Source organism: Rhineura floridana, chromosome 16 (genome assembly GCF_030035675.1).
Source record: "Rhineura floridana isolate rRhiFlo1 chromosome 16, rRhiFlo1.hap2, whole genome shotgun sequence".
NCBI classification, from domain to species: Eukaryota; Metazoa; Chordata; class Lepidosauria; order Squamata; family Rhineuridae; genus Rhineura; species Rhineura floridana.
In genome coordinates, this window is record NC_084495.1 from 18,252,250 (window position 1) to 18,280,201 (window position 27,952).

At 43.6% G+C, this 27,952-nt stretch overlaps 1 protein-coding gene across 4 annotated transcripts in view; it reads left to right on the top strand.

Annotated features, from left to right (window-relative positions):
• The first annotated feature begins 4,096 nt into the window (after window positions 1–4,096).
• The window catches only part of DACH2 (dachshund family transcription factor 2), a 406,794-nt gene continuing 382,938 nt past the window's right edge, over window positions 4,097–27,952 (top strand). For all 4 annotated transcript variants that reach the window (XM_061598827.1, XM_061598830.1, XM_061598829.1 and 1 more), the window contains exon 1: window positions 4,097–4,888. In XM_061598827.1, the coding sequence (XP_061454811.1) occupies window positions 4,317–4,888 (572 nt within the window). In that variant the 5' untranslated portion in view covers window positions 4,097–4,316. The remainder of the gene's footprint in view (window positions 4,889–27,952) is intronic.

Genomic DNA, 27,952 nt, shown 5'->3' on the forward strand with positions numbered 1-27,952 from the left:
GGTGGTTTTTTTTGAAAAACTGCTCCAGGTTGGCACAGCAGAACGGGGACGTCTGGGCCCTTTAATACATGAACTAGGGCCGAAATTGGTACCAAGTGTGCTGAAGAAGGTAGAATGTGATGTTTTCCAAGATCTATACCTCCTTAGCTGGAAAATAGATGATGACCTTGCAGTTATCACTGTCTTATGTGTTCTTTATTATGCTGAATTTGGTGCCCAGTTTCCAGCTCCTTTCTCAAACAAATTAGATAGTTTATTTGATCCTATGCCACAAAATATGAGTTATGATACCCAATATCACACATCTCCATCAGCAGGAAACTCTCCCCTTTGAGGTGCATCATCATTCCCTGGGGCAAAAGGTGTTGCTTTTGTGCACAGCACTTGCACAATGACTACAGGTATGAATAAGGGAACTGTAGCTGTGCACCCCAAACTAAGCATTGGGCCAACCCGAGTGACACTTCCACACCACCAGGGGAACATCCTCAACAGTGTGTCATAGAGTTGAGTCTGGCCCCCTGCCTTCTTTTTGCTGAAGGCACACAAAAATGGACAATTTCACATGTTAACTGAAACGTTTATTTAGTTCCTCCAGGGCGGAAAAGGACTAACTTGTGCATTTTCAAATTAGTCATCATAATGGTCATCCATCTTCTCTGGGGAAGCGGTCCAGCCTAGGATCCAGTAGTTCCACGGCTGGCCCCAGCTCTGCCCATTTCTGTTTTGGGGCCTTCCACTGGCTACCACTGGCAGGAACACCACTGACAGTAGCTTCTTGCCTGCCTGCACTTTTGGCAAGCCCAGCAGCGGCAGAGCCACCACCACTGGTAGCGCTGGCAGAAGAGCACCTCCAGTAAATACAGAGGAACACACTTCTGCACACCTGAAGAGGCGAAGACACTGCTGAGTATGTGGCTCTCCCCACCTTATTCTGGGTTGGCTTTGCTTTGTTTCTTAACTGATAGATGCAAGAACTACCTAAGTTCATTATGAGGCCACAACCGCACCAGAGATTTAAAGCAGAATTATACTGCTTTACGTCATAGCTTCCCTCAAAGAATGCTTGGAACTCTAGTATGATAAGGGTACTGAGAGTTGTGAGACCTCCATATTCCTCTTGCAGAGCTATAGTTCCCAGAGTGTTTTAACAATCAATCCCTGTTCCCAGGAAACTGTAGCACGGTGAGGGGAACAGGGGGTCTCCTACCAGCTCTCTGCACCCTTAATCTTATCTACAGCTCCCAAGATTCTTTGGGGGAAGCCATAACTGTTTGAAGTTAAATAATGTTTAAATGTATAGTATGTATGTGACCTTAGAGGCAGGACCGACTTTTCCATTAGGCACAGTAGGCACAGTGCCTAGGGCCCATGAAAATGTTTTAATTTCTTTTAAAATCAAGAAGAAGAAAAATGAACTTTTAGGGTCGAAGAAAATCTTTTAATTTTTTTCTCACATCAGAAAAAAATGAAATTTTTAGGGCCCACGAAAATCTATTAAATTTTGCCTAAAACAGAAAAAAAATAACATGTTGAAGTATTTAAAGTTATATCAAAATAATTTTTAATATTGATATTATTATGGAGGAAGGGGCCCATGAAGGCAAAAGTGCCTAGGGCCCACGAAAGTCATAATGCGGCCCTGCTTAGAGGAAATGATACAAAAGTTGCATCAGGAAGCCAATGCATCATAATGGATGGACTGCCATGTAAAAATCTGAGGCAGTTGTTTTATATTTGAATATGCTGTTTCCAACTCAGCTCATTAGCAGTGAAAGTTATTCATTTTTTTCTTTTTATGTAAACACCATTTGATTACTTCCATTTCTAAAAAAACGCTCCTCCCTGCCTCAACTGTCACCTGGCAGTAGCCATTCCATTGGTCTACAGTACAGGAAGAGAAGGAAAGCTGTGTATGTTAATTGGCTCTGCTGAAATACTAGCAACTGTTGCTGTATTCCAGGCGAAGATTTCTATAATCAGGTGACATCCTTAATTGAAATGGAACTCTTTGAAAGAGCCCTGAATTTCACATGAAATTGAGAGATGCCACAAGTGAAATTGACAGAGCTCCTTTAATAGGACAGTTATTCTCTGAAGCTGTGGGCATCACAGTGCCCTCAGACATCCTTTGAGCCCACTCAGGTCCGTTGCTCCTTGCTTTTTAAATGTTTTTTGGGGGGCTTTTTCTGATAGTTTGGTGGCAGGAGATGGGGGGTTGTCTGCTTTTTTTGTCTGTATTTCATTGGTGGTGGTGGTGGGATGCTGTCGGTGTTTTGCCTGATGTTTGTGCACGTCCATCTTTTCCTATGAAGTGGTATTTTGCAGTGCCCACAACAGTTTCTTAGATTTCCAGATATGCCTGCTGGCCAAGAGGTTGGGGATCCCTCACTAAAGCACTAATGTCTCCCCTTCCTCTCTGTCGCCACATGGCTAATCTGTCTTGCTGCCTCGGGAGCAGTGGAGGATGCTGTTCCCATTACATTTACTCCTCAGCAACACGCATAAGCTCAGGCTGCAACACAGGTTGTCTTGGACCTGAGCTACAACTTTTCATTTCCATTCAAGTATTAATGCCCATCAGTTCAAATGCCTGCTGAAATAATAATAAAAAAACATATTCAGTAGGTGCTGTACTGTTCAATGGGGAGGGGGCCAGTCTGACCTCAGTTGGAAGGGAGTTCTATAAAACTGGGCATGGGAAACTGAACCCATGGCTGCTGGTGATAAACTGTGTCCCTGACCCATGGGTGACCATTTTAGTTGGCCTGAATAAAGATCATTTGATAGTGTGGAATTGGGATTAAGGAAAGAAAGAAAAGTCCAGTCTCTTTGCTTACAGCACAGTCCTCAGAAGCAGGCAGGTGTGTAGTCACTCAGAGTCTTGAGGGGTCTTTTTGGAGCTCCTGAAGGGTCCGTCTGTCTCCAGCATCCTATGAGCCAATCAGCATGAAAAGAGAGTGTTAGGCACTGAGAAGAGTCTTCTATCATGCTTTCTTGTCCTTTTCTGTGGATTGGAGCCAACTGGAGTAAGAGGAAGTGAGTCAATTGCTGAGAAGACTCTTCTCAGTAGCTAACATGCTCACTTTTCGTACTGATTGGCTTCTTGGGACCTCTGTTGTTGTGGGAGAAGGCATTCACAAGAATCTCAGTCTCAAGCCAGCAGCAAAAAAAAGAAAAAAGAAGGGTGTGTGGATGTGACTATCATGAACAGACTCTGCACTTCTGAATTTGCCACCATGCTACTGAAAGCAAGTCCTAGTACACAGTGTGGTTTGAAGGCACCTGAGGTCACTCTTTAATGTAGCTAAGTAGATCTGGGTCTGGTCAGTGGACAAATGGGAGGCCACCAGGGAACCACATGTATGCAGCTTTGGGTTCCATGATGGTGGCCTATACATGTAAGAAAAATAATACCAGGTAAATGCACACAGGGATGCAGGTTGACAGCACAAATCCTGTGCACGTCTCCTCAGAAAACAACTCCTAGGTGAAGCGTGCACATGATCTCAGCCTTCCGGCATACGAGGACGTCTCTTGATCCCGCAGCCCAATGGGTGCTCCTCTAACTCAGAACTTACATCCCCCCAAGATCCACGGTGGGGCAAGCGTGGCTAGGTTCGCCGTCAGGCTGCCCACCTCCTCTCCCTCAGCACCGAAGTCCCGTTCAAAGCCCAAGCGTGGGGCGCCTCGGATCGGGGCGCGCCCCAACTTCCACTTTTTTTGCAACCCCTCCCCCGTCGCTCTTCTTTCTTTTTCTAAGTCATAAAGAGGATTTCCCAACACGCGCGCGCACACTCCCCTCTCCCCAAGATGCAACCGGGCGCGTCTCCTCCGCGATCCCTTCCTCTCTCCCCCACCCCCGCAAGATGGGAAGGGCTCCCTCCATTCACAGGTACCCAACGCTTTGGGGCAAGGGAGTGGGCGGGGGGCCCCGGCGTTTCGCCCCGCCCCCTTCTCCAGAGGGAGCCAGTGGCGGGCGTCCAGGCAGGAACCCCGACGCGTCGCATTGGCCGGCGGGCGCTGCCGCTCAGCGGCTCTTCCCCGCCCCTTCGCTGGAAAATGGGCGGTGACTTGGCGAGCGGCTGGGTTGTGGGAGTGCGTGCGGGGTGGGTTGTCGCCCGCCCCCCTTTTTCCCCTTCCCCCTTCCTCGCGCTCTCTCTCGCTCTCTCCTTCTTTCCCCGCCGGTGTCTCCTCCCTTTCCTCGAGGAGCGCAAACAGTTTGAGGGGAAAAAGTGGAGCCGGCAAGGTTGGATGCTGGAGCCGCCGCCGCCACCGCCGCCGAGGATCCAGGCGCCCGGGGCGGCGTAGAAAGCATGGCTGTGTCTTCTCCCCCGATCATTCCGGCAACTTCGAGCGGCGGCGGCGGCGGCGGAGGAGGCACCAGCAGCAGCACCACCACCAGCACGGCCGGGAGTTCTGGGGGCTTATTCCGGGCGGATCCCCTCTATTCCTCCAGCCCGTCGGAGTCCCCCCGGCTGACCAGCAGCCTCATCCACAGCTTCATCGCCAGCACCGCCGCCGCTAGCGTGCCGGGCAGCGGGGCTGGAGCGGGCGGCGGCGGCGGAGGAAGTGGCGGCGGCGGCGGCGGCGGCAACGAGTGCAAGATGGTCGATCTGCACGGGGTGAAGGTGGCGTCTTTCCTGGTGGAAGGGCAGGAGCTGATCTGCCTGCCGCAGGTCTTCGACCTCTTCCTCAAGCACCTGGTCGGCGGGCTCCACACGGTCTACACCAAGCTGAAGCGGCTGGACATCGCGCCCGTGGTCTGCACGGTGGAGCAGGTGCGGATCCTGCGCGGGCTGGGGGCCATCCAGCCCGGCGTCAACCGCTGCAAACTCATCACGCGGAAGGACTTTGAAACTTTGTACAACGACTGCACCAACGCCAGGTGGGTGAGCGAGCGAGCGACGGGAAGGGAGAGAGCGCGCGCGGGGCAGAGTTGTGTTTGGGTGGGGAGGGGAAACCACGCTTCGGGCCTCCCCTCCCCCCCAGCACAGGGGGCCCAAGCGCCGTAGGAGAAGAGAGGGCCGACAGTCAACGGGGCCTCCGCTGGAGGGAAGCTTCGCTTTGCGCGACGGAGGGGATCTGCACCCGATGTGGACAGGATCCGATGAGCTGAACTCGTTCACTTTCGGAAAGCCGAGGGATGGGGCGTGTTTGGAAAAATCGTCCGCTTTGGGGGCTTAGGAGAAAGTCCCGTTAGGTTTCTGTGGGACTTTTGGGGGGCTTACGCACAAGTCCCGTTAGGTTTCTCTGGGGCGTTGCTCTTTAAAATAAAGATGCGCTTCTCTCTCTTTTGAGATCGCAGCATAAATCTGGCTGCCGTCTCACTGGGAAGCCCTGTGGAAGGCGATGGGTGGTATTGAACGCGAGTCTTCCTCACCCCTTGACGTTCATGGACCTGACGACTTAGGCTCGTTAATTTCAGTGGGCCTTCTCTGAGTAGGACTTAGTTGATCGCAACCCTGTTGGGATTTGCGGTGTTATGAAGATCCCAGGCTCGCAAAGTTCGAGCCTTGTTCAGCCGGCTTGCAACAGAAAATGAGTAGGTAGGGTCCCACCGCTGCTGTGAGATGCGAACAGCTTTGGTGAAGTAAAACGTCCTATGCAAGCTGCTCGGGTTGGGAGAAGGGATAAAAGTTCCTTGAAAAGGAAGGGGCTTGCTTGGCAATAAAACCCTCTTTGCAATGGACTGGCCTGAGGAGTTGCAATGAAAAGAAGTCAGTGGGCCAGGCTGAAGTGTTAAGCAAACTTATGAAAGTTTAGGGGCATGGTAAGCCATGGGGGCCTGTGGCAGGGAAGTGCAGGTGTATCATCCTGGATGATTTGGGGCAGAGTTGAGCAGACCTTGCTTGGAAATGAGGCTCCCAGAAATCCTAAATGGGGCTTTCTTGGGAGGAAAGGCTTTTTGGATTGGGGAGCCAGGCTGCAGACTGGCTGCAGACTTGTGGGCAAACTGGAGCGCAGTCCCATCAGAATCAGTTTGGCCCTAGGGAAATACGTCGATTGCTGAGCTTCGGTGCAGTCTGTTGAAACAATGGGGCTTTCTTTCAAACAAATGCATTATCATTAAGGGCGCCCTGTGCTGGGCGATCTTATGTCGTTTGCAACCAAGTAGGAAAACTCTGGGATGTCTGACCAATTCCCACCTTATTCAGGACACTTGCTCAGCTGATAATGTACTACATCTCATGAATCTTAGTTTTGCCCTGTGCACAGTACTACTTGCTTTGGTAGGAAAAGTTTCAAGGGAATATACTTGTCATTAGAGTCCCAAACTGTAGAGATCAGACTCTCTGATCCTAAGTGGAGGCACTTCAGAGAATGTCTTGCTGATTTCAGTGATGTCTGCTTCCACCTGCATGTGTTCAGGAGTGCTGTGTTTAAAACTTGGCTTCCTTAAAAGTCAGCTGCTATGTCTGGAACCAGCGGGGCTTGTTTTCCCAGCGAATACGTTTAGGGGTCTGGATCCAATGTGCCTACCAAGAGGTGAGTTCAACTAAAAGGAATAGAACTTACATCTAGGCAAAGGGGTTCAGTATTGACAGCCGGTTTCTTAACTTTGACAATGCACCCCTATGCATGACTAACTCAGAAGTAGGTCCCATTAAGCTCAGGGGGGCTTGCAATGGGGTAAAGTGTGTATGAGATTGCAACTTAACTGTGCCATCTGATGCCTGCCTGCTCAGAAGTAAGTCCCACTTGGTTCAATGGGACTTGCTCCCAGGTAAGTAAGTGTAGGATTGTAAGCCCTGCTGTGTTTAGGGGGGCTCACTCCCCAATAGGCATGCTTAGTGTTTCAGCCTAGGTCATTCTGGATGCGAGCCTGCCAGCACAGGTGTTTTAAGCAAAGCAGCTCTGCTATCCCTCTTCTTGGCTGTTCCTTTTGCTTTTCTCAATCACTTTTCATCCAGAGACCCTCCCCATCTCCCTCTTTTCCTTGCTGAGTAATTTCAACTTGGACCCTTCATTTTCTGGCACTTTGCTTTCTGAGTTTTGCATATTGTGGTATCTGAACTCCTGCCCTATTAGAAAGCAATGTTGGGATATAAGCAACTAAAGCCTGGTATCATGTTCCTCCACTGCAGTGGGTTGTTTCTTGCATCCCCATCCCACCCCAAAAATGCACTAGGTGCTCTGAGTGTGAGATTCCAGACATGTCACATAGCTGGTCAGTACGGAAATTGGGCTGCAATTTGAGGAGGCTGCTCCCCGTCTGTGAAAGTCTTAGGCAGGGCTTATTTGGACCAGCTCTGCCTGCTGTAGACCCCCATCTGGTCTCTTTGAATCATTGACCCTAAACCTCAAAGTGAATGGGCGTCTGTCCTCATTAGGATGCTCTTTGCCCAAAGGGGGCTGTGGCTGAATGAGATTATGCAAAGAAGCATGTCCCAACTTTTCTTAACACTAATATAATATTTGGAGTTTGTTCAGATGCTAAAAGCATTGAGATGTTCATGTTGGTGGATTATCCAGTCTGCTTACCCAGAGAATAACAGGGTCCTCAGTTCTGATGAATGTTAAAAGGAGAGAACTGTTTTTAAAAAATGTGTAGTAATAAATAGGATTGGCAATCTTTTTTTCTTTTCTTTTATGCAATTGTTTGGCAATCATTTTTGCAATAGTCTTAACGTGCATGAAAGGATATACTTCTTTGCATCAAAACACCATGCATGTCATCTCATTGTAGATGTAAAAAGTTCCCAGTTTGACCTTTATCATCATCTTCTTTGCAGTGAAATGTTCCATCTTGTGATTTTGCTGGAGGTTGGGAACATAACTTGCAATGCTGAAATAGTTAATTAGTGCTGCAAATGAAGGGGGGGATGACAAGATGAGCATTGTGAGATGGGAACCAAAGAACTGAGGAGAGTTTATAGAGCAACTAACTGTTGCTTAGCATAACTTGGAAACAATCTTATGTTAGTTAGCCCCAATTAGTTAGGAGTGTTTGTTCTGTAATCTCCTTTGGGGCTGTTAAAAGTGCTTGTAGCCCTGGAAATTACTAGCAAGCTTCTTCAAATGTTAGGGTGCCAAACTCTGTCAATATATACATTCATTTATAAATTAATGTAAGCAAAAACCTTTTGACCTGATAATGAAAGCAAGAAAGCAAAAAATATGATACATTAGATCCTTAAAACTGAAACTGTTTAATAGTTTTGATCAGATTCTTCCTCCCACCGGAAGATTCTTCTTCTATAGGGAAGGAACCCATGAAAACCCATTATATACTTGTGTGTATCAGCAAAGAAAGTATGTGTGCACGTTAGTTTAAAAACCACATGGCAGTTTGATAGGGTCTGCGTCGGTGACTCATTTTGTGAGGCAAATGTTTGGCAACTTTCTGGTGGTTGGTTACATGTTACTCCTTAGAGCATGTTATATGGAAGTGTTGATCTTATGTATGATAGTAGGACTCAAATAATGTGTGTTAATCTCTTGCTGGGGAAGTGTCCTACTCTTTTAGAAGCTGATAGAAACATCATAATTTCTGTGTGCACAAAACTAGACTCTTGATCACCATATGTTAATGGTTGATATAATAGCAGGTATAGTTTTAGAGCTATTCAGGGCAATTGATTCTTACCTACCTCCATGTCATTTATATAGTTTTTGTCTCTCTCTCGTCTATATATTAATCCCAAGTTCATGTGTTTGTGTTCAGTGATTTAGATCCATCTGTGATGGAACAAATTCTGCTTTGAGGTTGACAGTTATTAATGAGAGTTCTGAGGATAAAATAGAATGGGAACATAATGCTCTTGAAGATGTGTATAAAATCTCTAGGTTTTATTTGGCCAGTGAAATCTAAGGAATTACTGCTTTTACATTAAATAAAGTTAAAATCATGATCTTCTCTACCCTCCTAAGACTGGTGCCCCTTCCTGTGTCCACTTCAAACTGCTTTGGAAACTGAAATGACTTTCAGAAGCAATTTGCAATATTGGGATGCAGTGGAGTCTGTATGTCAAGAAAAAGAATTTATAAATTCCACTAGTTGTGCCCAAGCTCCTGGGTGCATCTCGGGTAGTTCTTGAGATCAGCGGTGGGGAGACTTCAGTCTTGTGGGATTTACTTTTTTTTTACTAGAACCCTGAGACCCCCCCACCCCACAAACCAGAGCCAAGAGCAAAAGATATGAACTTAGAATTAAAAGAATTCTGAGCCCAGGAATTGCTTTTGGGTACCAGAACTGAGTGGAGCTATTGGTCCACTCTGTTACTCCATGCTTTCTTTATTTCAGTGTGTGTGTGTGGGAGGAAGAGTGGGATATAAATTTAATAAACAAACAAATAAATAATAAATACGTATGTATGTGTACACACACACACACACAAACACAAAGGGGGAAGAGTCATTTTATTGCTGCCATTATTGAGAAAGAGAAATCCTTGCTGCTGTTATTGGGAGAGAGAAATTATTGCCCATCTAATATAAATCACTTGAGATCTACCAGTAGATCCAGATCTACCTTCTGCTCACCCCTGCTTTAGATCCAGTTCCTGGTTCTTAATTTTGTTTCTGGCACTATAAGAGTTGACTTGGGAATTGTGTTTTCTCCTCACCCTGCGCTTTTAACAAGGCAGTACATTTGACTAATAACATAACTGCCCAGAAACTGAAGGGAGTTGCAGAACTGTTAACAAAAGTCTTTTGAAATTGTTGGGCTGCTTGGGGCTACCAACTGGACGCCATGTTGCTTGCTTTAATTAAGCATTATGGCATTCAGTGGGAAGGGGCTCTTGAGGTACAGAGCCATTGACAAAATCCTACTGGAGGGGACTGATGAAATTGGATGTAAGAATGGAGAAATCCGGCAGGGCATCCTGAAGACTAAGGAGACAGAAACCATGAATGTGGGAGATCTGTTTGCACAGAGTAGATGCAATGCATATCTAATTAGAGAAAGAGAGAACCCCAGCCCCAAAAAGCCATATAGGAAAACCGTAAAACCGTTATGTTTGTTTTGCTAGTTATATTTTGTCCAGTCTGCTTCTAGAGCTAACTCTCTGTATCTTTTTGTTATTTTGGTTCATTGATCCTGTTATCCAGCTAATGCCAACTCTCTGAACAGTTTCATCTGATGACAATTGCCAATCTTCTTGGAAACTGAACTGCTGCATTTTTATATTAATCAGATACTTGTGAGAAACTTGCTTTCTGTTTTGACGCAGCGACCCATTGAAACAATTCCATCCTTGAAATCTTTTTAGGATTTTGTTTTCAAATCTGTATAATGGTTAGACATGGCATGTGTGCGTTGAGTACCCTGGAATGTTCTCTTCCTTAAGTTGACATTTCTGAATTAGCCCCGTGTAAACAAGATGAATTCAACAGTGCCTTCTTACATGATCACCGAGAATAGTTAACTTCCTGTACCTGGAAAATGAAACTGTCAAAAGATGTCATTGGACATGTGGGATATATTTTTGCGCATACAATATTCAGAAAGATTACTCACTTATTACACTGGGCAGTTATGGGTTATTCTGCTCTCCAACAACAACAAAAAGATATGTAGAATTAAAATTGCCCTGATATAACATCGACTCCAAGCAGAGGCTGTTGGGAAGTTTCCCTTCCTTTTCTAGAAGGAGGATGACATCTTAAATAGCAGTACCCTACGCTAAGCTGAGAGAGGAATGCTTCTTTCTCTGATTCCTTTTTGCTTCTTGCGTTTTAAAACTGGACTCAGCTACTGACAATGTGACAAATTATAGCAAATGTCTCGGGAACACAGATCCTAAAAGTCCTGGGAAGTCCTCTTGAAATAAATGACATTTACATTGCTGTATTTTAATGTCAGGGAAAGGCTGTCGCTCCTTGCTAGAGCACCTTCTTTGCATGGACAAAGGAACAGGTTCATCCTTGGCATCTCCAGGAAGGGCTGGGAACGACTCTTGCCTGAAACCATGGAGAGCCACTGCCAGTTAGTTTTGATAGTATTGAGCTGGATGGACCAGTTGTCTGTGTAAGGCAGCTTCCAAGGTGTGAGGATTTCAGAGAATGCTAATCTGTTCATGCACTAATGTATTTGTGTGTGCATGCAGCTTTTGGGGATGGCTGGAATATATTTTACAGGGTGGTCTGTAATGGAGCCAATCAGCATGTTGTTTATTCTTCCTGTCTGTTATCAATGATGACAGTGTGGGTAAGGTCAGGTGTTTGTCCGAAATGTACTCTAAGGCTGCAGTCCTATACTCACTGTAGTTGGGAGTAAGTCCTCTTGAACTAAATGGGATGTCTGAGTAGACATGTATACTGTAAAGCACTTTGTATTTTTTAGTCTGAATTTTAGAGTCAATGTTAGACGAAACTCTTTGCACCAAAGCAGGGATGGCCAGCAGAATACAGATTGTAAGTTAGCTCACAAGTTTTCAAAAGAATGTTTTAAACGTTTAAAAGAATGTTTATAATTTTGGCTTGTTCTCTCATGACGAGAAAGCATTGTCAAGAAAACTGACGCTGGGCTGTGCATGCTTCGTTTCAACGGTTTCTGGGTGCTGCATCTGTTAAAAGGAGCCCCGTTGGTCTGCAGTTGCTGGTTTGCGTAAGGAGTATGATGTCAAAGTGAAAATTCCAGGACTCTGCTCATGCACCGCTCTGCTCGTTTCAGTGCACATATTCTTCAGCGCTCAAATAAATGATGATGCTTTTTCCAACTTAAATTGTCAGCTTCGATTCAAACTTGCCCAAAGCTGTTTGCCTGTGTGGAAAGTATTAGTTTTGCTGGTTTGTGGATGGATGTGAATTTGGGGTCATGTAATGCAGTGGCTAAGAGTTTGAGCTGGGGAGCCTTGAGTTAGATTTTTACCTCACCAGAAATTTGCTTTGTGGCTTTAGGAAAGTACTGTTCTTTTCCCCTCTTACCTTATTTTATGGATGGGTGTATTAATACTGAACTACCTTACAGTGGTGTTCAAATTATGGGAGAGAAAGGTGCCCCCCGTCCACTTTAATGAAACCCATAGAACCCATCCCTGAAATCTTCCTCAGTTTTAGCCAAATCATTCTTCCTCCGTAGCATTTGAAGAACAGTAGCCTAGGGGACCAACATAAAAGGCAACAGGGACCACTTTCATTCTGCCCATTCTCTGAAATTGAGCACTGCCTTACAGTGTGTTGAAGCATCTTGAACGCAGAACATAAACTACAGAAATTCTTTGTGTAGTTCGTATTTTTTTTAATTTTTTACCAGCATACATCTAAGCTTTTTTTGTTGGAAGTCTCGCTGAGTTTAATGGCATTTACTCCCTAGTAAATATGTTTACGATTGCAGCCTACGTGTCTGTCTATATATGAGAGAGATGTTTCCATTTTCTTAAGAGAAACTATCAATAGTTTATAAAACTATTTCTTTAAATATTTTTTAAAAATCAGATGCATGTGTGTTTAAGATGCATTTGTTTGCCTTTTACTCTCTGAATATCTTAGTCTCATTTATAAAAAAAAATCTAATTTGAAGGAACAGTGATTAAAACAAATCTAGTAATTTAGAGAGTTCTATATCCCTGTAGCTGCTTGTCTCCCCTGAAAGAAAGGGAAATGTGTGTATGTTTCCATTACACGTTTGAGTTTTTATGGAAGCAATTTCTTCACAAACTCCCCACCACCTCCTTCCCCTCCCCAAAATACGGCACTCTGTGCTCTGGGAGCCAAAGCAAAATAATTAGGCATTAATGATATTCTCGCCACTTATTCAAAAGGTCTTTGGAAGCGTTTCCCTCTTTCTGCATCTCTTTTTCTCCTTTTCACCATCTCAACCTGCAGAAGAACTCTTCAGAGTCACTTCACATCCCACAATTCTGAAAAGACATGGGGATCGGAATGTGCACACTTTTAAAACTCATTGGCTCTGGCAAGGGAAATTGAGCGTTTGCACCCAATAAGCCTGATTGTGGAACTGCATGCAAATTGTGTTTTGATTTATCTCTTTTTTGCTTCTCTCCCCCTCCCTCTTTCCATTTGAATTGATCTTGCATTAATTTTGCCAAGCGGCTCTGTGAGGCTGCAGATGTTGCCCTGTGTTTAATAAATCAACGAGACGGATCTGAATGAATCACTTCAGATGGATTCTCTGCTCGGTTTGATGTCTAGATGTTATTCTTAGCTTGTTATCATGACAGATGCATTAATGTTCCCATACACTGCCAGCAATGTCAAAGAGATTGAAGCTTTTAAAGTGGCGGTAACCTCTCTCTCCCTCCTCTCTCCAGGTTTTGCAAGGAAAAAACCCACACAACACACAAATCCCCTTTTTAAAAAAAACAAAATAGTAGTTTTAGAAAGAGGGAGAAACCATAAGTTAAGCCACAAATGTAATCATAAGATCATTTGGGGCGGGTGTCGGGGGGAATTAACCTCCTGATTATCCTGCAAGACAGGGTTAAATTTGAAGAATTTATTTCTGAATGATTAATTATTGTACAATGGTGGAAATCAATATATGCATCTAAATATAGTGCAAGGTCTTTTAATAGTGTAACCATTTTCTCAACATTAATATTTCATTGCAAAAAAGAAAAGATGGCCAGGATAAGTAAGATAATAAGTGTGTTGAAAATATAATTCAAACATTACCAAATTGATTGCCTCTCTGTGTGTGGACTTTTCCCATTTTGGAGGTGGGGTTAATTCAGTTAGACTTGACATTTCTTAGTCAGCTTCTCTTGAACCCATCAATTTTGTACTCATTTAAAATGTGCACACGCACCCCCAAAACGTGGTTGAATATGAATGAAAAGTTGTTGACTGGCATATTCTGATAACTTTTTCCTATTGAAGGAGAACTCTGGATCACAGATCATAAAGTTGCATAAAGTACCTTGACGTCTGCTTCTTTTTAACAGAGCATGTTTTTCAAAAATTCTGGACATGCTTGGGGAAGTGGGAAAATATCTTCGTTATTTCACTGTGGCAATAACCTCCCTTACTAAATTCAATTTATTACCAGTGTTACAATATTTTAATGGCTTCTCTGGATCCCCCCCCCAGCCCTTATGACTGACATATGAGGGACTAGAACTTTGCATGAAGTCTGTTTCTGTCTGTGTTAAGTGCTTTTAAGAATGCAGTTCAGCCATAGTTGAGTATTTTTACATTCCCTTGATTTCAAGGGAGGATTAAACATTCACTTCAGTTTCTCTCGTGTTGAAACTGAGGAGCTTAAAAAGTGTTTCTGTTTGGTTGGATTGTGGCCTTGGTGCCCTGCCGCTGATGTGGGATGGAAAATTTTCAATGGAGAAATTTCCAGTCCTTTATTTTTCTGTGTCAATTTTTCTACTTCACAAGTTCATCAGTAACAATGAATGGATGTCTATTTCAAATATGATATTAAGCAAGCTTGGCATTTTCAAAAGTTGTTAGCTTTGTTTATTTAATACAAGTGAAATATACATGCTAAAGTCTATTGCTCTGTAAGGCATCAGAAAATGTTACAATGCGAACTGAAAATGTTCTGATACTAAACGCCCAATTTTGCAGGAAAATTTTACATTTCAAAATTTTCAGGAAAACCCATTTCACTGGTGCCCTCTGATGCAACAAATTATTTTCACTGGGCTCTTACTCTAGTGGACAGGTGATTTTTAATGCTGTGCAACAGAGGAATCCAGTGCAACAGTTGTGCTCGCACAAATTTGTTGCACAACAGATTGTGCAATCTGTGGCACAACAAAGTTACCAGCAATCTTCTTGTGCATTCTTTGTGCAACAATGTTCAGCTGGTGCAAAATCTTTTCAAGTTAGAGCTACACTGGATAAACCCCCACATAACTGAGCATAGGACTCTCCATGGCGCAGAGTGGTAAGCGGCGGTAACGCAGCCGAAGCTCTGCTCATGACCGGAGTTCGATTCCAACGGAAGGAGGAAGTCGAATCTCCGGTAAAAGGGGTCGAGGTCCACTCAGCCTTCCATCCATCTGTGGTCGGTAAAATGAGTACCTGGCATATGTTGGAGGGTAAAGAAAGGCCAGGAAAGGAACTGGCAATCCCACCCCATATATACGGTCTGCCTAGTAAACGTCGCAAGACATCACCCTAAGAGTCGGAAACGACTCGCACTATAAGTGCGGGGACACCTTTACCTTTTTTTTAACTGAGCATAGAATAGAAGCCGTAGCTGAGTGTGACAATTTATATTTGAAACAGAGCAGGCTCCACAGGTTTTGGCTTGTCAGTCAAAGCACAAATGGGAGAAATGTAGGAGAAATTGGTTGGTGCATATCTAAACCTTAAGTTTGATCTCCTTAGTATCAGGATGAACATGAGAAGGCTACAAAAATTTGGGCACCCTTGACTCCCTTGTTTTGGTAGTCATATATTGCATCAGTCAGGGTATATTTATCTTTTGTTATTCTTCAGTTGAACAGGAAAAGGGCCCTGCTGCATTGCACGGAGGGTTCTTTACTTCAGTATCCTTTTTTTTCCTGCAGATGCCAACCAGGTGCTTCTGGGAAACTCATACTAGACATGAAGTTGGTAGCTCTTGCTGGTGAATGCCAGGAATCGGTATTCAGAGGCCAAGGTGGGAACTGGAACAAAATCTTGCAGTATGAATGTGGGAAGCTGCCTTATACTGAGTCAGACCAGTATAAGTCTCAGTATTGTCCACACTGATTGGCAGCCTGCTGACCAAGGTTTCAGACTAGAGGCATTTTCAGCCCATGCTGGAGATGCTGACAATTGAACCTGGGACCCTCTGCATTTAAGCAGATGCTCTACCACTCAGCTTTGGCCCTTCCTGTGATCCTGTTCAGTGTGCCAGCCAGCCATCCTACACCAACAGTGCAATCCTATACATGTCTATTCAGAAGTCAGTTCTATTGAGTTCAGTGAGACTTGCTCCCAGGTAGATGTCTATAGGATTGCAGCCCAAATGTGCTAGGATCTGTTCAATAGTGTTTTTATTATTATTAAATGCAAGTCCCTGTCCATGGCTTACAAATCTATTAAAAACAGAACACCAAAAGAATAGAGAATTTGAGGTGGAAGGAATCCTTGGGACCCTCAAATCTTCTGTTATGTTCAGTGGAAGTTTCCAAGGGGAAAGGCCCAAGGAAAAACTTATTATAACAAATAGGCCATTCATTAGGTAAACAATTACCCACTTTAACATCTACAATGTGTTCTCTCCCAAAATGTGGGATCTCTTGTGGTATTGATTTATAATTAAAATGGAGTCCACAAAATACATTTTCACATAACACTAAGTCATGTTAGGTGGGTGTGATGAGAGTTTTAGTCCAAGATGTCTGGAGGGCACCATATTGGCAAAGTCTGGTTTTAAAATATGGGTTGTTCAGCAAACCATGAGTCATCTCACAAGCAAGCAATGCAGCCCTGACGTGTTGCTCCAGAGGGTGGGTTGTTTTTGCTGTTGTTCTTCCTTTGTACCTCTGTAGCTTGATGAGCATTTGGGGTGGATTGCCCAAAGAAACTATGTTAAAGTGAGACTGTTGACTTGGATGTAACACCAAACCATCGATAAATAAGCCAGGGTTCATAAGCCAACAACAAACCACATTGTGGTTTGTTGCCAGAAAACAAACTGTGGTCAGTCTTTAGAGCTGGGCTTGGACATTAAAAGCAACCATACCCTGGCTAAACAAACGGCAGTTTAGCTTCATGTGCAAACCAGGTCACTATCTTCCAGGGGAACTCTTGCCATCTTCATTGAGCCAGAGGTAGCTGAGCTACCTATGAGGTTACAAATGTACTCGGCTATTGCTGTGATGTGTTTATATTTTCTCCTTTGCTGAAACATAAAAAGTCCTTCTCTTCACTCCTCTTGAAGTTTTTCACCTCTTTTCCAGTTCTGCCTATCTTTTTCTCTGAGTCCTTCTTGGTATCTGTCCACAACACATCCTTTAAAATGTAGGTGCACAAACATAACATTCCTGTTGATGTTCTAAAGGAAGTTACCAATTGTGCATGAAAGAAGTGGCTTAAATCCTGCTGAAGTTAATGGAATTTGTGGAACTGAACTGTTTCAGAATTATAGCCAAAGGCATTGCATTCACCATTCATTCTGCCCGTTTATATATCCTAAAGGAGTCCTTTGCACGTTCAATTTTTTATGTATGTGTATCTTTGCTTTTAACTTCCAAAGCTTAGTTTCGGCAAAAGCTTGCCCCTGAGATGAAAGTAAAACAATTGTGAGTAACGCACAGACCTGATTGGGAAAGCTATTATTTTGAACTCTCAGTGCTTTGAAAGGCAAAACCAGTGGTGCAGTCGGGCATTATTTGCTATGTAGTTACAGGGAAATTTTTTATAATGCATTTTGATTAGACATGAATTACCAAGTACAACAGCTAGTCTAGCATGTAATGGTTCTCAGTGATTACAGATTTATTCTGCTTGATATATTAGAGACATCCCTAGGGACAATGTGGTTTTGATCTCCGTGGCCACCGGCTAATGCATGCTTCTGAAATGCAACTGAGTGCGGGGAGAAACTTTTTTCCTTCCATTGATTCTGCAGCCGGAATGTCAGAAATATTAAGAACCTCAGCTAAAGGTGTTGTGTCTGTCCCTGAAAGGTTCCAGTATATGGCTTTTTATAGCAATGTAATGAATTACTTAGCAATACAGCATCCATTGTATGTGTCCGTTTTTACATGAACTTCTGTCGCTTGTCAGCCATAAGTGAGTGTAAGGCGATTATGTTTCCTATATTTTTGTGCTATGTTGACCTTCTAAGCCTGTTTTCCTTGTTGCAGTGCCTTGTGACAGACCTGCATCCTTGATCTAGCTCTATGAATTCTCAGTGAAAATCCAAAGTCATGCAAAGAATTAAATTGACAACATAACAGCAGTTCTTATGTTCATGCAACAATCGTTTCTTCTTTTTTTAAGGGAAAAATATTAATTCTGCTCCTTATCAGTCATTTTAATGTGGCTTTGCAAATGTTTTAAGCTTTACAAAATGTTCAATTACTGTTGCGTACAGTGATCGTATCGGGTTCCTCGTGGCTGATCTCTGGTAACAGCGTTTAAACTGCAGTTAGAGACAACACACTATTTATGCACTGGGTTAAAAAGGAAAAGAGTAATATTGATCTGCCTGTGGATTAAAGTTGTTTTTTTTAAAATCGGTAACAGCTCAAACACAAAAGGCTTTTCTCTCCCCCCCATCCCCTTTATGATTTCTCAAGCTTGCCATTGATCTACTGGTTTTATTGCATTCATTATTTATTAAAAGAATTTGCAAGCTAAACATAACGCTAAGCTAGTTTGCACAGAGGGACCGCACTTAGGAAATTGAATGGAGATTGCATTAGGGATGAACATCTGTGCTGTTTTTCTACTTGTGTATTTATTGGGTTGTATAAAAGGTGTATTGTATTAACAGTTATAACTGTTATGGCATGAAGCTTTCTCTCTCAGACCCCGGGCAATTTAGTAGTTGTTTTGGAAGGTAGCCACCCTGTGCTTACTGCAAAACCTGAGACAGTCCCAGACTTGGCTTGTTATTTTTTTAATGCATTTGTTTCTATTTGGGTATAAAACACGATACCTGGAGTACATGATACATGTGATATAATAGATGACATATTAACTATACAGTATAACATACACACACCGTCTCCCTTCGTTTACAGAATGAGGTTTTGTAAATTAGTTCATTATCACATCAAATGTATGCAGTGGAGGTCGGTCTATTTGGGCAAATGGTGCAGTGCCCCACCAACCTCAGTCTGCCCCTCAGCTGGCCCCCACCCCCACATGCCTGCCTTCTTACTTAAAACTAGTCCAGGGGGTAGTGGCCCTGGTTGTCAGCCTTTTCCTCCTTAGTCTCAGTGTTGCTGCTTGTAGACCTCAGCAGGGAGGAACATGGGGGACAAAATCAGAATGGGAAGATGGAGGACAAAATTAGAATGAGTTGGCTCCAGCTGTCATTGGCTCTTCCTCCATCTACTCTTGGGCTGCCTGCCTTCCGCCCCACCAGTCCCAGTGGGCATCAGCCGCCACAGCATATATGGAAATAAACTTCAGCGTACAATATGAAACTCACTTACTACTTACTAAGCAGTATTAGAACTCAATGGAGTTTATTTCTGAGTAAATAGGTTTAGGATTGTGTTATATGACTTGTTATTGTTATGTGCCTTCAAGTTGATTACGACTTATGGGGACCCTATGGATCAGTGACCTCCAAGAGCATCTGTCATGAACCACCCTGTTCAGATCTTGTGTAAGTTCAGGTCTGTGGCTTCCCTTGTGGAATCAATTCATCTCTTGTTTGGCCTTCCTCTTTTTCTACTCCCTTCTGTTTTTCCCAGCATTATTGTCTTTTCTAGTGAATCGTGTCTTCTCATTACGTGTCCAAAGTAGGATAACCTCAGTTTCATCATTTTAGCTTCTAGTGACAGTTCTGGTTTAATTCGTTCTAACACCTAATTATTTGTCTTTTTCGCAGTCCATGGTATGCACAAAACTCTCCTCCAACATCACATTTCAAAGGAGTTTATTTTTCTCTTATCTGCTTTTTTCACTGTCCAACTTTCACATCCATACATAGAGATTGGGAATACCATGATCCGAATGATCCTGACTTTAGTGTTCAGTGATACCTCTTTGCATTTGAGGGCCTTTTCTAGTTCTCTCATAGCTGCCCTCCCCAGTCCTAGCCTTTTTCTGATTTCTTGACTATTGTCTCCATTTTGGTTAATGACTGTGCCGACGTATTGATAATTCCTTGAGAAGTTCAATGTCCTCATTGTCAACTTTAAAGTTACATAAATCTTCTGTTGTCATTATTTTAGTTTTTCTGACATTCAGCTGTAGTCCTTTTGTGCTTTCCTCTTTAACTTTCATCAGCATTGGTTTCAAATCATTACTGGTTTCTGCTAGTAGTATGGTATCGTCTGCATATCTTAAATTATTGATATTTCTTCCTCCAATTTTCACAATTTTGTATATCTTATTTTCCAGAAATCTAATGCACACATACGCAATGTCAGCGGCGTCACTAGCGGGAGTGCGGGTGTGTGTGCGGACCTCCGGTGCGTGCCCTGCCATGGGCATGGACGAGGTGACTGGGTCTGTGTGCGCATGCGCGCGCGTGCACTTGAGACCAGCCACCCTGTCCATGCCCCTGGGAGGGCGCGCGCCGGAGGGGCACCCAGCCAGAGAAGGCCTGGGAACGCCGGCGCGCCTCCCTCGCCCCGCCGACGCTGCTCCCGCGCTCGCCTGCCAGCCCACCTGCCCGCCTGCCTCCGAGGAGTTGGAGCAGCCTTGCCGGGCGGGGCGGCTCTGGGTGTCACCCTCCTCATGGTGACACCCGGGTAAGGGCCGCACCCTCCACACCCCGGTAGTGATGCCCCTGCGCAATGTAAGTTTTTTCTTTTCTCCTGCAAGAACTTGTTTGACTTCCTTTCCCTTTTAGGGCTGGTTCACTATTTTCCTGAGAAATTTAAGCTCACTGCTAGTCTTGGATGTACTTGTCCACACTGTAGGAAGAAAATGCCAGGTGAATCCAAACTCTAATGCATTTATTTGAAGGTGGTATCTCATGAACTCTGAAAAGTAAGGGTGTAGAGAAAGGGCTATAGATCCCCCTCATTGAGGGGTTATCGGGGGAAGGTCAAGGTTGATTAATGTTTCATTAGTGTTCCATCATTTTTACTGTGATCATTTTAGTTTTATTCAAGTGTAGATATGATTTTTGATAAACTCATTTCAGTTGTATTGAATCCTTCAAGTAAGACGTGCAGCAACACATGCAGCGGTGAGTGTTCTTGTTCAGAGTGCCAGCCAGCCAGCCATGACCTCTTCCATGATATTCCATGCCATTCCCCCTGGCTTCCCTTCAGCAGTCAGCTGGCATTTGGAAGCCACTGAGCATGCTCGGTCCATACTGAGCTGTTATTGGGTATCCCTCCCCCCCCCCGAGTTTTTTCCCAAAGCTGCAAACCATCGTTCTTGACAATTGGCTCTGCTGGCTGGGGCTGATGAAGTTGGAGTCCAACAACATCTGGAGGGCTCACCAACTACCTCTGATCTACTCACAGAGCTACTTATCAGATTAGTTTAACACTCAGTCCCTCTTCCCAGAGAATTCTGGTAATTGTAGCTCTGTGAGGGGAATAGGATTCTCCTCTCAGACTTCAGATCCCAGGATTCTTTGGGGGAAGCCATGGCCGTTTTAGAGTGGAGTAATAGTGGAATAAATGTAGAATGTGGTTGTAAACTGCTCCTTGTATGTTCTAGAACTCTGGAAAATCAGCATTCTAAAACCCATGGGGAGCCAACATAAGTAGAGCAGGCTCCCTGTTGTAGACAATCACCCTCCAACCTGTGTTGATCAGAGGTTCCCAAACTTTGGTCCATCAGCGTCATTCAGGTGGTCCATGGCGTGTCTATAAAGATCACTTACCATTTGCGTTCTATGGAGTTCAAATTGTAATGCAAGTCTACCTGAAAGATAATGTTACTCCTCATACATCCAGTTGATCACTGCGTTCTGCAGGTGAGGGCCTCCTGCAGATACCATCTTACCAGGAAGTCCATTCCGTATGATATAGGATTCTGGGAATTAGGTGGGAGCACCCATCCTTTGGTGTTCCTTCCCCCTTACGTATTAGGTCCTGTCTCTGTTGTCTTTTCAGTGCCTACTGAAGATATTCTTTTCAACAACCCTTTTAAGTGGAGATCTTTATCCTAGTCTGCATCTGTACTGGAGCTGTTTTTTAAAGCTGTTTTTATATGTGGAATTGTTTACATATATTTTTAATATGGAAGTGTGTTTAATCATTTTTACACTTTTCTTGTTTTATGGCTATAACTGTTTTATAACTGTTGTAACCCATCCTAGGACCTTATGGTAAAGGATGGGTAATAATAATAATAAATACAATAAAATAAATATAAAAAGCAGGTTATTGTGAATAATGCTTATGCATTTTTAGTAGAGCTGCAAGCTTTAAATAAACTGAAGTGTTAGATTATTTATTTAAATGTTACCCCTTTCCTTGTTTGATTTCTAGCTCCTAATCCTCCATCAGTTTATGATCCTAGGGCAAGTTGCAAGGTAAAAGTGTTGATACTATTAAAACAAACAGTAAAATACACATGAAACCATGAAAACATCACAGAAATGTGCAATATTGCAATACAGCAATGCAGCAGATGAACAGTCATAGAATTTAAAACTGGCCTCCCCTGTAAAAGCAGGCACGAGGAGGCGTGTCTTTAACCAGTGCCAAAAGCTGAATGTGACATTGGCAGTTTTATTACAGGGGAAAGGGAGTTTTACATGTGAGGTGCCACCGCAGAGAAGCCCCTGTCACCACATGATGAGTATCTCCTAACAGTGGGACATTTGAGAAGAGCCTCCCCTGCACAACTTAATACATGGGCAGGCTGCTATAAGAAGAGGTACTCCAAGTATTTGAAGTCCAAGTCATTTAGGGCTTTCTAAACTAACATCAACACTTTGAATCGGGCTTGATAGCATATAGGCAACCAGTGCAGGCTCTTTAGAGTTAGCGTTATGTGACTCGAGCCACTCAAAATTCTGGTGGCAGCATTCTGCACTAGTTGAAGCTTCTGAACTGCCTGAAAGGCTAGTCTCATGTAGAGCTCATTACAATAGTCTAATCAGAAGGCTACCAGAGCATGAATTCCTCTGGCAAAGTTATTGTGGTTCAGGAATGGCTGAACCTATCCCTTAGGCCTGTAGGGACAATGCTGGATCAAGGAGTGCCCTCAAGTTACATACCTGTTCCTCCAAGGAGAGTGCAACCCCATCCAGAACAGGCTGTCTACTCAGTCTCAAGACCCACTAAACCACAATATCTCCCTCTTGTCAGGATTCAGCCTTGGGGTTGTTTTGGACCTCATCCAACCCATTACTGCCTCCAGACAGTGCCCAGATGGGAGACCCCCTGGATACCTTTAGGTCCATTACCTTGACTTCTGTGCAGGAAAGATGGAATGCACTAAATTACAACATAGCTGCAGGCCCTGCTTTGGTTGGGACCTTGCTTCCTGTAGAGTGCTTCATCTCTTTGCGGCTGAGGACTCCAATACCTCAAGGACCGCCTCCCCCATATGCACCAACCCGGACCCTGCGTTCGGCATTGGAGGCTCTACTTTGTGTGCTCCCTCCGAAGGAGGTGTGGAGAGTGGTTACACGAGAATGGGCCTTCTCAGTGGTAGCCCCCTGTTTGTGGAACGCTCTCGCCAGGTGGTATGCCTGGTGCCATCATTATCCATCTTTAGGCGCCAGGCAAGAACATTTCTCCCAGGAATTTGGTTCTTGACTGTGGAAGGCTTTGGGCTTCTGTTGCATAGCCTTCCTTAAGAAGGGTTGCTCCACTGCCTCATGTTCTGTTTTGTTATTAACTTTTTAAATCTTTTTAAAATCTTTTATTTTGTATTATATATATATTAACTTTTTCATTTTTTATTAACTGTGAGTCGCTTTGAGTGCACATATTTGCGTAGAAAAGTGACTGACAAATATAATAAATAAATAAAATGAATAAATATTACTTAATCCGGCCCTGCCTGCCACATCTTAGAAGCCCTGTACATTTCTGTGTTGAAATGCCAGCTGGAGAACTGTCTCCCCCCCCATTCTCTTTGGGTGAAATATCTATCCTTCTGTGTCATTTAGACTTTGTGACACATGTCCCCACCCAGGGCCTAATGACTTGTCTGCAGATGAGCTGTTATTTATTACAGTCATGCAGAATAAAATTGATTGTCTTCTGAAATTAATCTTTCATTTGCCTCTAGCTCTGTTTTTAATACAGGACAGACAGTTGCCTGTTTTGCAGAAATACTGTTTAATCACATTAATATCTCCCGCTCCCCTTTTCTCCCCCCCCTCTTTTTCCTCCCCTCCTCGCCCACCTGCCTCTGGGCTGGGGAAGATAATTGTACAAACGAACAGCAAAATCTGTGTCTTTAACTTCTCTTTATGATTAAATTATGTAAATGACTTATCTCCTGCCCTTCCAAGCAGTAATCATCTAATTAGGAGCGACGTGTTAAAGGGACAGTTTTGAATTGGGAGAAGGAGGCAGAAAATGGAGTGCATGTGAGACAGCGAAAGACAGTTTAGGTTTATTTGTAAGAACGTAAGGCTCAGTTTCTACCTTTACTGCAGGGGCAGCTTTGGAGGGGAGATCTGAAAGCTAAATGCTCAAAGGCTCTCATTTCTCTTTGTTAGGGATGTGTGAGAAATTCGATTCAGTTCACATTATTTCATCATCACCGTGGTTTATTTGTGTGCCGCCTTTCCATAGTAATCTAAGCTCAAGGTGGCTCACAACATGGAAAAGGTAACATTCTTTACTGCTACAAGACAAAATTCAAATAGTGAAACAATTAGTTAAAGAAAACATCTTAAGAAACATACAATAAATTGAAACACCATTATCATTCCTAATAAAGTCCAAAAATAAAATATAAAAACATAATCCAAATAACAGCAAAAATAACTGACCAGCAGAATTAAATTTTGGCCCAAACAGAAGCCCCAAAACAACACCCCACAGTCAAGATGGTCGCTGGCAACTTCAGGTAGCAGCAACTTTTATAGCTGCAGTCAGTCATTTCATATTTCCAGAGCTTGGAAAAGTTACTTTTTTTGAACTACAACTCCCATCAGCCCCAGCCAGCATGGCCACTGGATTGGGCTGATGGGAGTTGTAGTTCAAAAAAAGTAACTTTTCCAAGCTCTGCATATTTCAAGCCAAAGCAATCAAACTTGCATTTTCTGAAACAACATGAGAACTGAAACCCAGCCATTCATCAAAATTCACATTTATTCAAATTTTGCAATACAGTTCACTAACCAACCAAAACTCTGTATGTTAGGGTTGAAAGCAGGGCTGTGGAGTCGGTACGCCAAGCCTTCGACTCCGACTCCTCTATTTTTCTACTGTCCGACTCCGACTTCATCCAAAATTGCTTCCAACTCCACAGCCCTGGAAAGGGCTGTAAATGTCTTTTTAAATTGGAAGCTCTCATAGGAGCATTTTTATCCCTGCCTGAATATGCGCTGATCTTGGCATCACAGCATTTGTCTTCATCTGGGTCCTGTGTCATACACTGACACACAAAATGTTTTCCATCTTGAGTTATGTTGAAATGCTCAGCTGCAACTGACTTCATGGGAAGCTTCTTTGACATTTTGAATTTATATTTTAAAAAATTCGTCAATCAAAATTTATTTTGAAGCCGGAGTCGGTACATTTCTACTGACTCTGACTCCACCCAAAATTGCTTCCGACCAGGGCTGTGGAGTCGGTACGCCAGACCTTTGATTCCGACTCCTCTGTTTTTCTACTGTCCGACTCCGACTCCTTCATAAATGGCAAATGTATATTAACTAATAATAACACATTTACTGTAGTAAAATTGTAGCACAAGGCTTTTCATCACCACCACGTGAATCCAGAGCTTGGAAAAGTTACTTTTTTGAACTGCAACTCCCACAAGCCCAATCCCTGGGGCTGATGGGAGTTGTAGTTTAAAAAAGTAACTTTCCCAAGCTCTGGATTCATGTGGTGGTGATGAAATGCCTTGTGCTACCATTTTACTACAGTAAATTTATTATTACTAGTTAATATACATTTGCCATTTATGAAGGAGTCGGAGTCGGTACTTTTCTTCCGACTCCACCCAAAATTGCTCTCGACTCCGACTCCGACTCCACAGCCCTGCTTCCAACTCTGACTCCACGACTCCGACTCTGACTCCACAGCCCTGGGGTAAAGTGTGCATAAAAATGAAAATATTAATGAAATTTACGTCCAAAATTACATTATATGATGAAAGATTACTTGCCAAAAATGTGTACATTGGTCAAACCTGCCTACAAAATGTGTTTATTAGGAGAAATTAACACTAAAATGCTGAAGAATTTTCATGAGCATTTTTTTTAAAAAAAATTGCAGATAGCTACAGAAATGTGGAGAACTGAATTTAAGATTGGAAAAATGAGAAACAGGTGACCAAAATGGACAGATCTTTCTACCCCTACGCTCTGTGCAGGGTGTTATGTTAAAAGGAGCTGTTCAGAATCTAGATATCCATTACCCAAGTTAGAAGCCAAATTGTTCTGCAGTAGGGTAGTACAGGTTAATCAACATGGTGCCCTGTAGATGTTGTTGGACTCCCAGCTCCCTTCACCCCTGAGCATTGGCATTGCTGATTAGGGATTATGGGAATTTGACTCCACAACATCCAGAGGACCTCCCCACCTCCGTCTTACGGCTTTGTATTGGGTTCATTGGTTGAGAGATTTTCCCAAGCTGTAGATAATCAAGAAAGGGTTTTTAAGTTGCTTTGGATGCTAAGAACCAACCCCTATTGCATCCTTCTTCGATGTTGCTGGACCACAACGCCCATCATTCCTGACTGTTGGTCATGCTGACTGGGGATGATGGGGGTTGTAATCTAACAAAATCTGGGGAGCCAAAGTTTTGGAAGGGATGTCCTATTGCCTGTTTGGAGGAAGTGGGATACAGATGGACTACAAGGAAATGGTACTGGCTGCAGGCAGATGCAACCAATGTAGTGAGCCAGATAGGGAAGACCTAAATGAGAATGTTACCAAAGCCTGTCAGGAGTTAGAACCAGGAGCCCTTGGCTCTGTGTGCAATTGCCCCTTAAGGTGAGCTGATCTGTGGAGCACCTTCTAGGGCAATGAAGTATTCTGAGACACTGGACTGGTTCCATCCATGATGGATGGGCCTTGGGCCCTGCTAGACAGGAAGGGCTATACAATGGTTTCTTGTCTGGACTTTGGCAGGTATGGCTTTCCCGGCTCTGGTACATTTGCCTTGGTTCCTCATCTCTCATGCCCTGGCACAACATCTGGTTCTTGGGTGTCCTCCGGCAGCTGCCTGTAGTGTAGCCCCAACATTTGGATGCATTTATGGCTATGCTAGCCTAAGAAGAACTAGGGATAAGGGACAATGCAGTTTTCAGGCTTTTGAGAGACTGAGATGATACTGTTGGAAGGGGATCAGAATTGTCTTCACTGACTGGCAGCGGCTCTCCAAGGTTTCAGCCAGGGATTGAACCTGGGACCTTCTGCATGCAAAGCAGATGCTCTATCACTGAGTTATGGCTCTTCTCCCTAAAGGGAAGGGACATGGTTGGGATTATGCTCTAAGTAGGAATGGGTGAATCTGTCCGTTTTGGTTTCTCTCTCTCATTTTCCCCATCTTAACACATTTCCACATCAGTTTGGAACTTTTTTCATCAGTGTTTTAGCACACATTTCTCCTGAAATGCACATATTTCTATGCAATTATGCCTAGTATGCGCACTTTTGCAAAGCAGTTTTCCTCAATATAAGACATTTTTGCATGCTATTTTCACTTACATGCATTTTAGAGCACACTTTCTTCTAATGTATACATGTTTGTACATATTGCATGGCTGGAGAACTGGTCTGCAAAATTCAGAAAACTGAATTTTGAAGGGTGTCTGTGTTTTGCATTATGTATTGCTTTGGAAAGTGCAAATTAGCTAGGTTTGCCTTAAAATTAAACGACGACAACATAATGATAACAACATGAACGAGCTGAATTAATTTCTCCGCCATTCTTAGCTGTAAATGTGGAGTCCTAATTTTTCCAAACCGGACCACTGACTTACCTGAAGCTTAGTCATACCTAAATCAATATAAATCACCTTCAGTGAAAACGTATGTTCAGGATGGGAGCGTGAATCTGAATCGTATCATTTTATTTCAGACAAAACTGGCTACCGCCTCGGAAATGCACCTTGCCCTTTCTGTGCTCCCCTCCATTTTTTTTATGGTGCTGCTGTTGCCCTTGAGTTGATGCACATCTGTCGCCTTTGCCTCCAAGACAGCTGCAAATGGAGTAGTCCTTCCTTTCTAGGCAGAGGGAAACTTCAAGTGCGTTGTGCTCATTCTGCTCTGCTGTGCTCATGCTGCCGCGCAAAAACAAAAAGC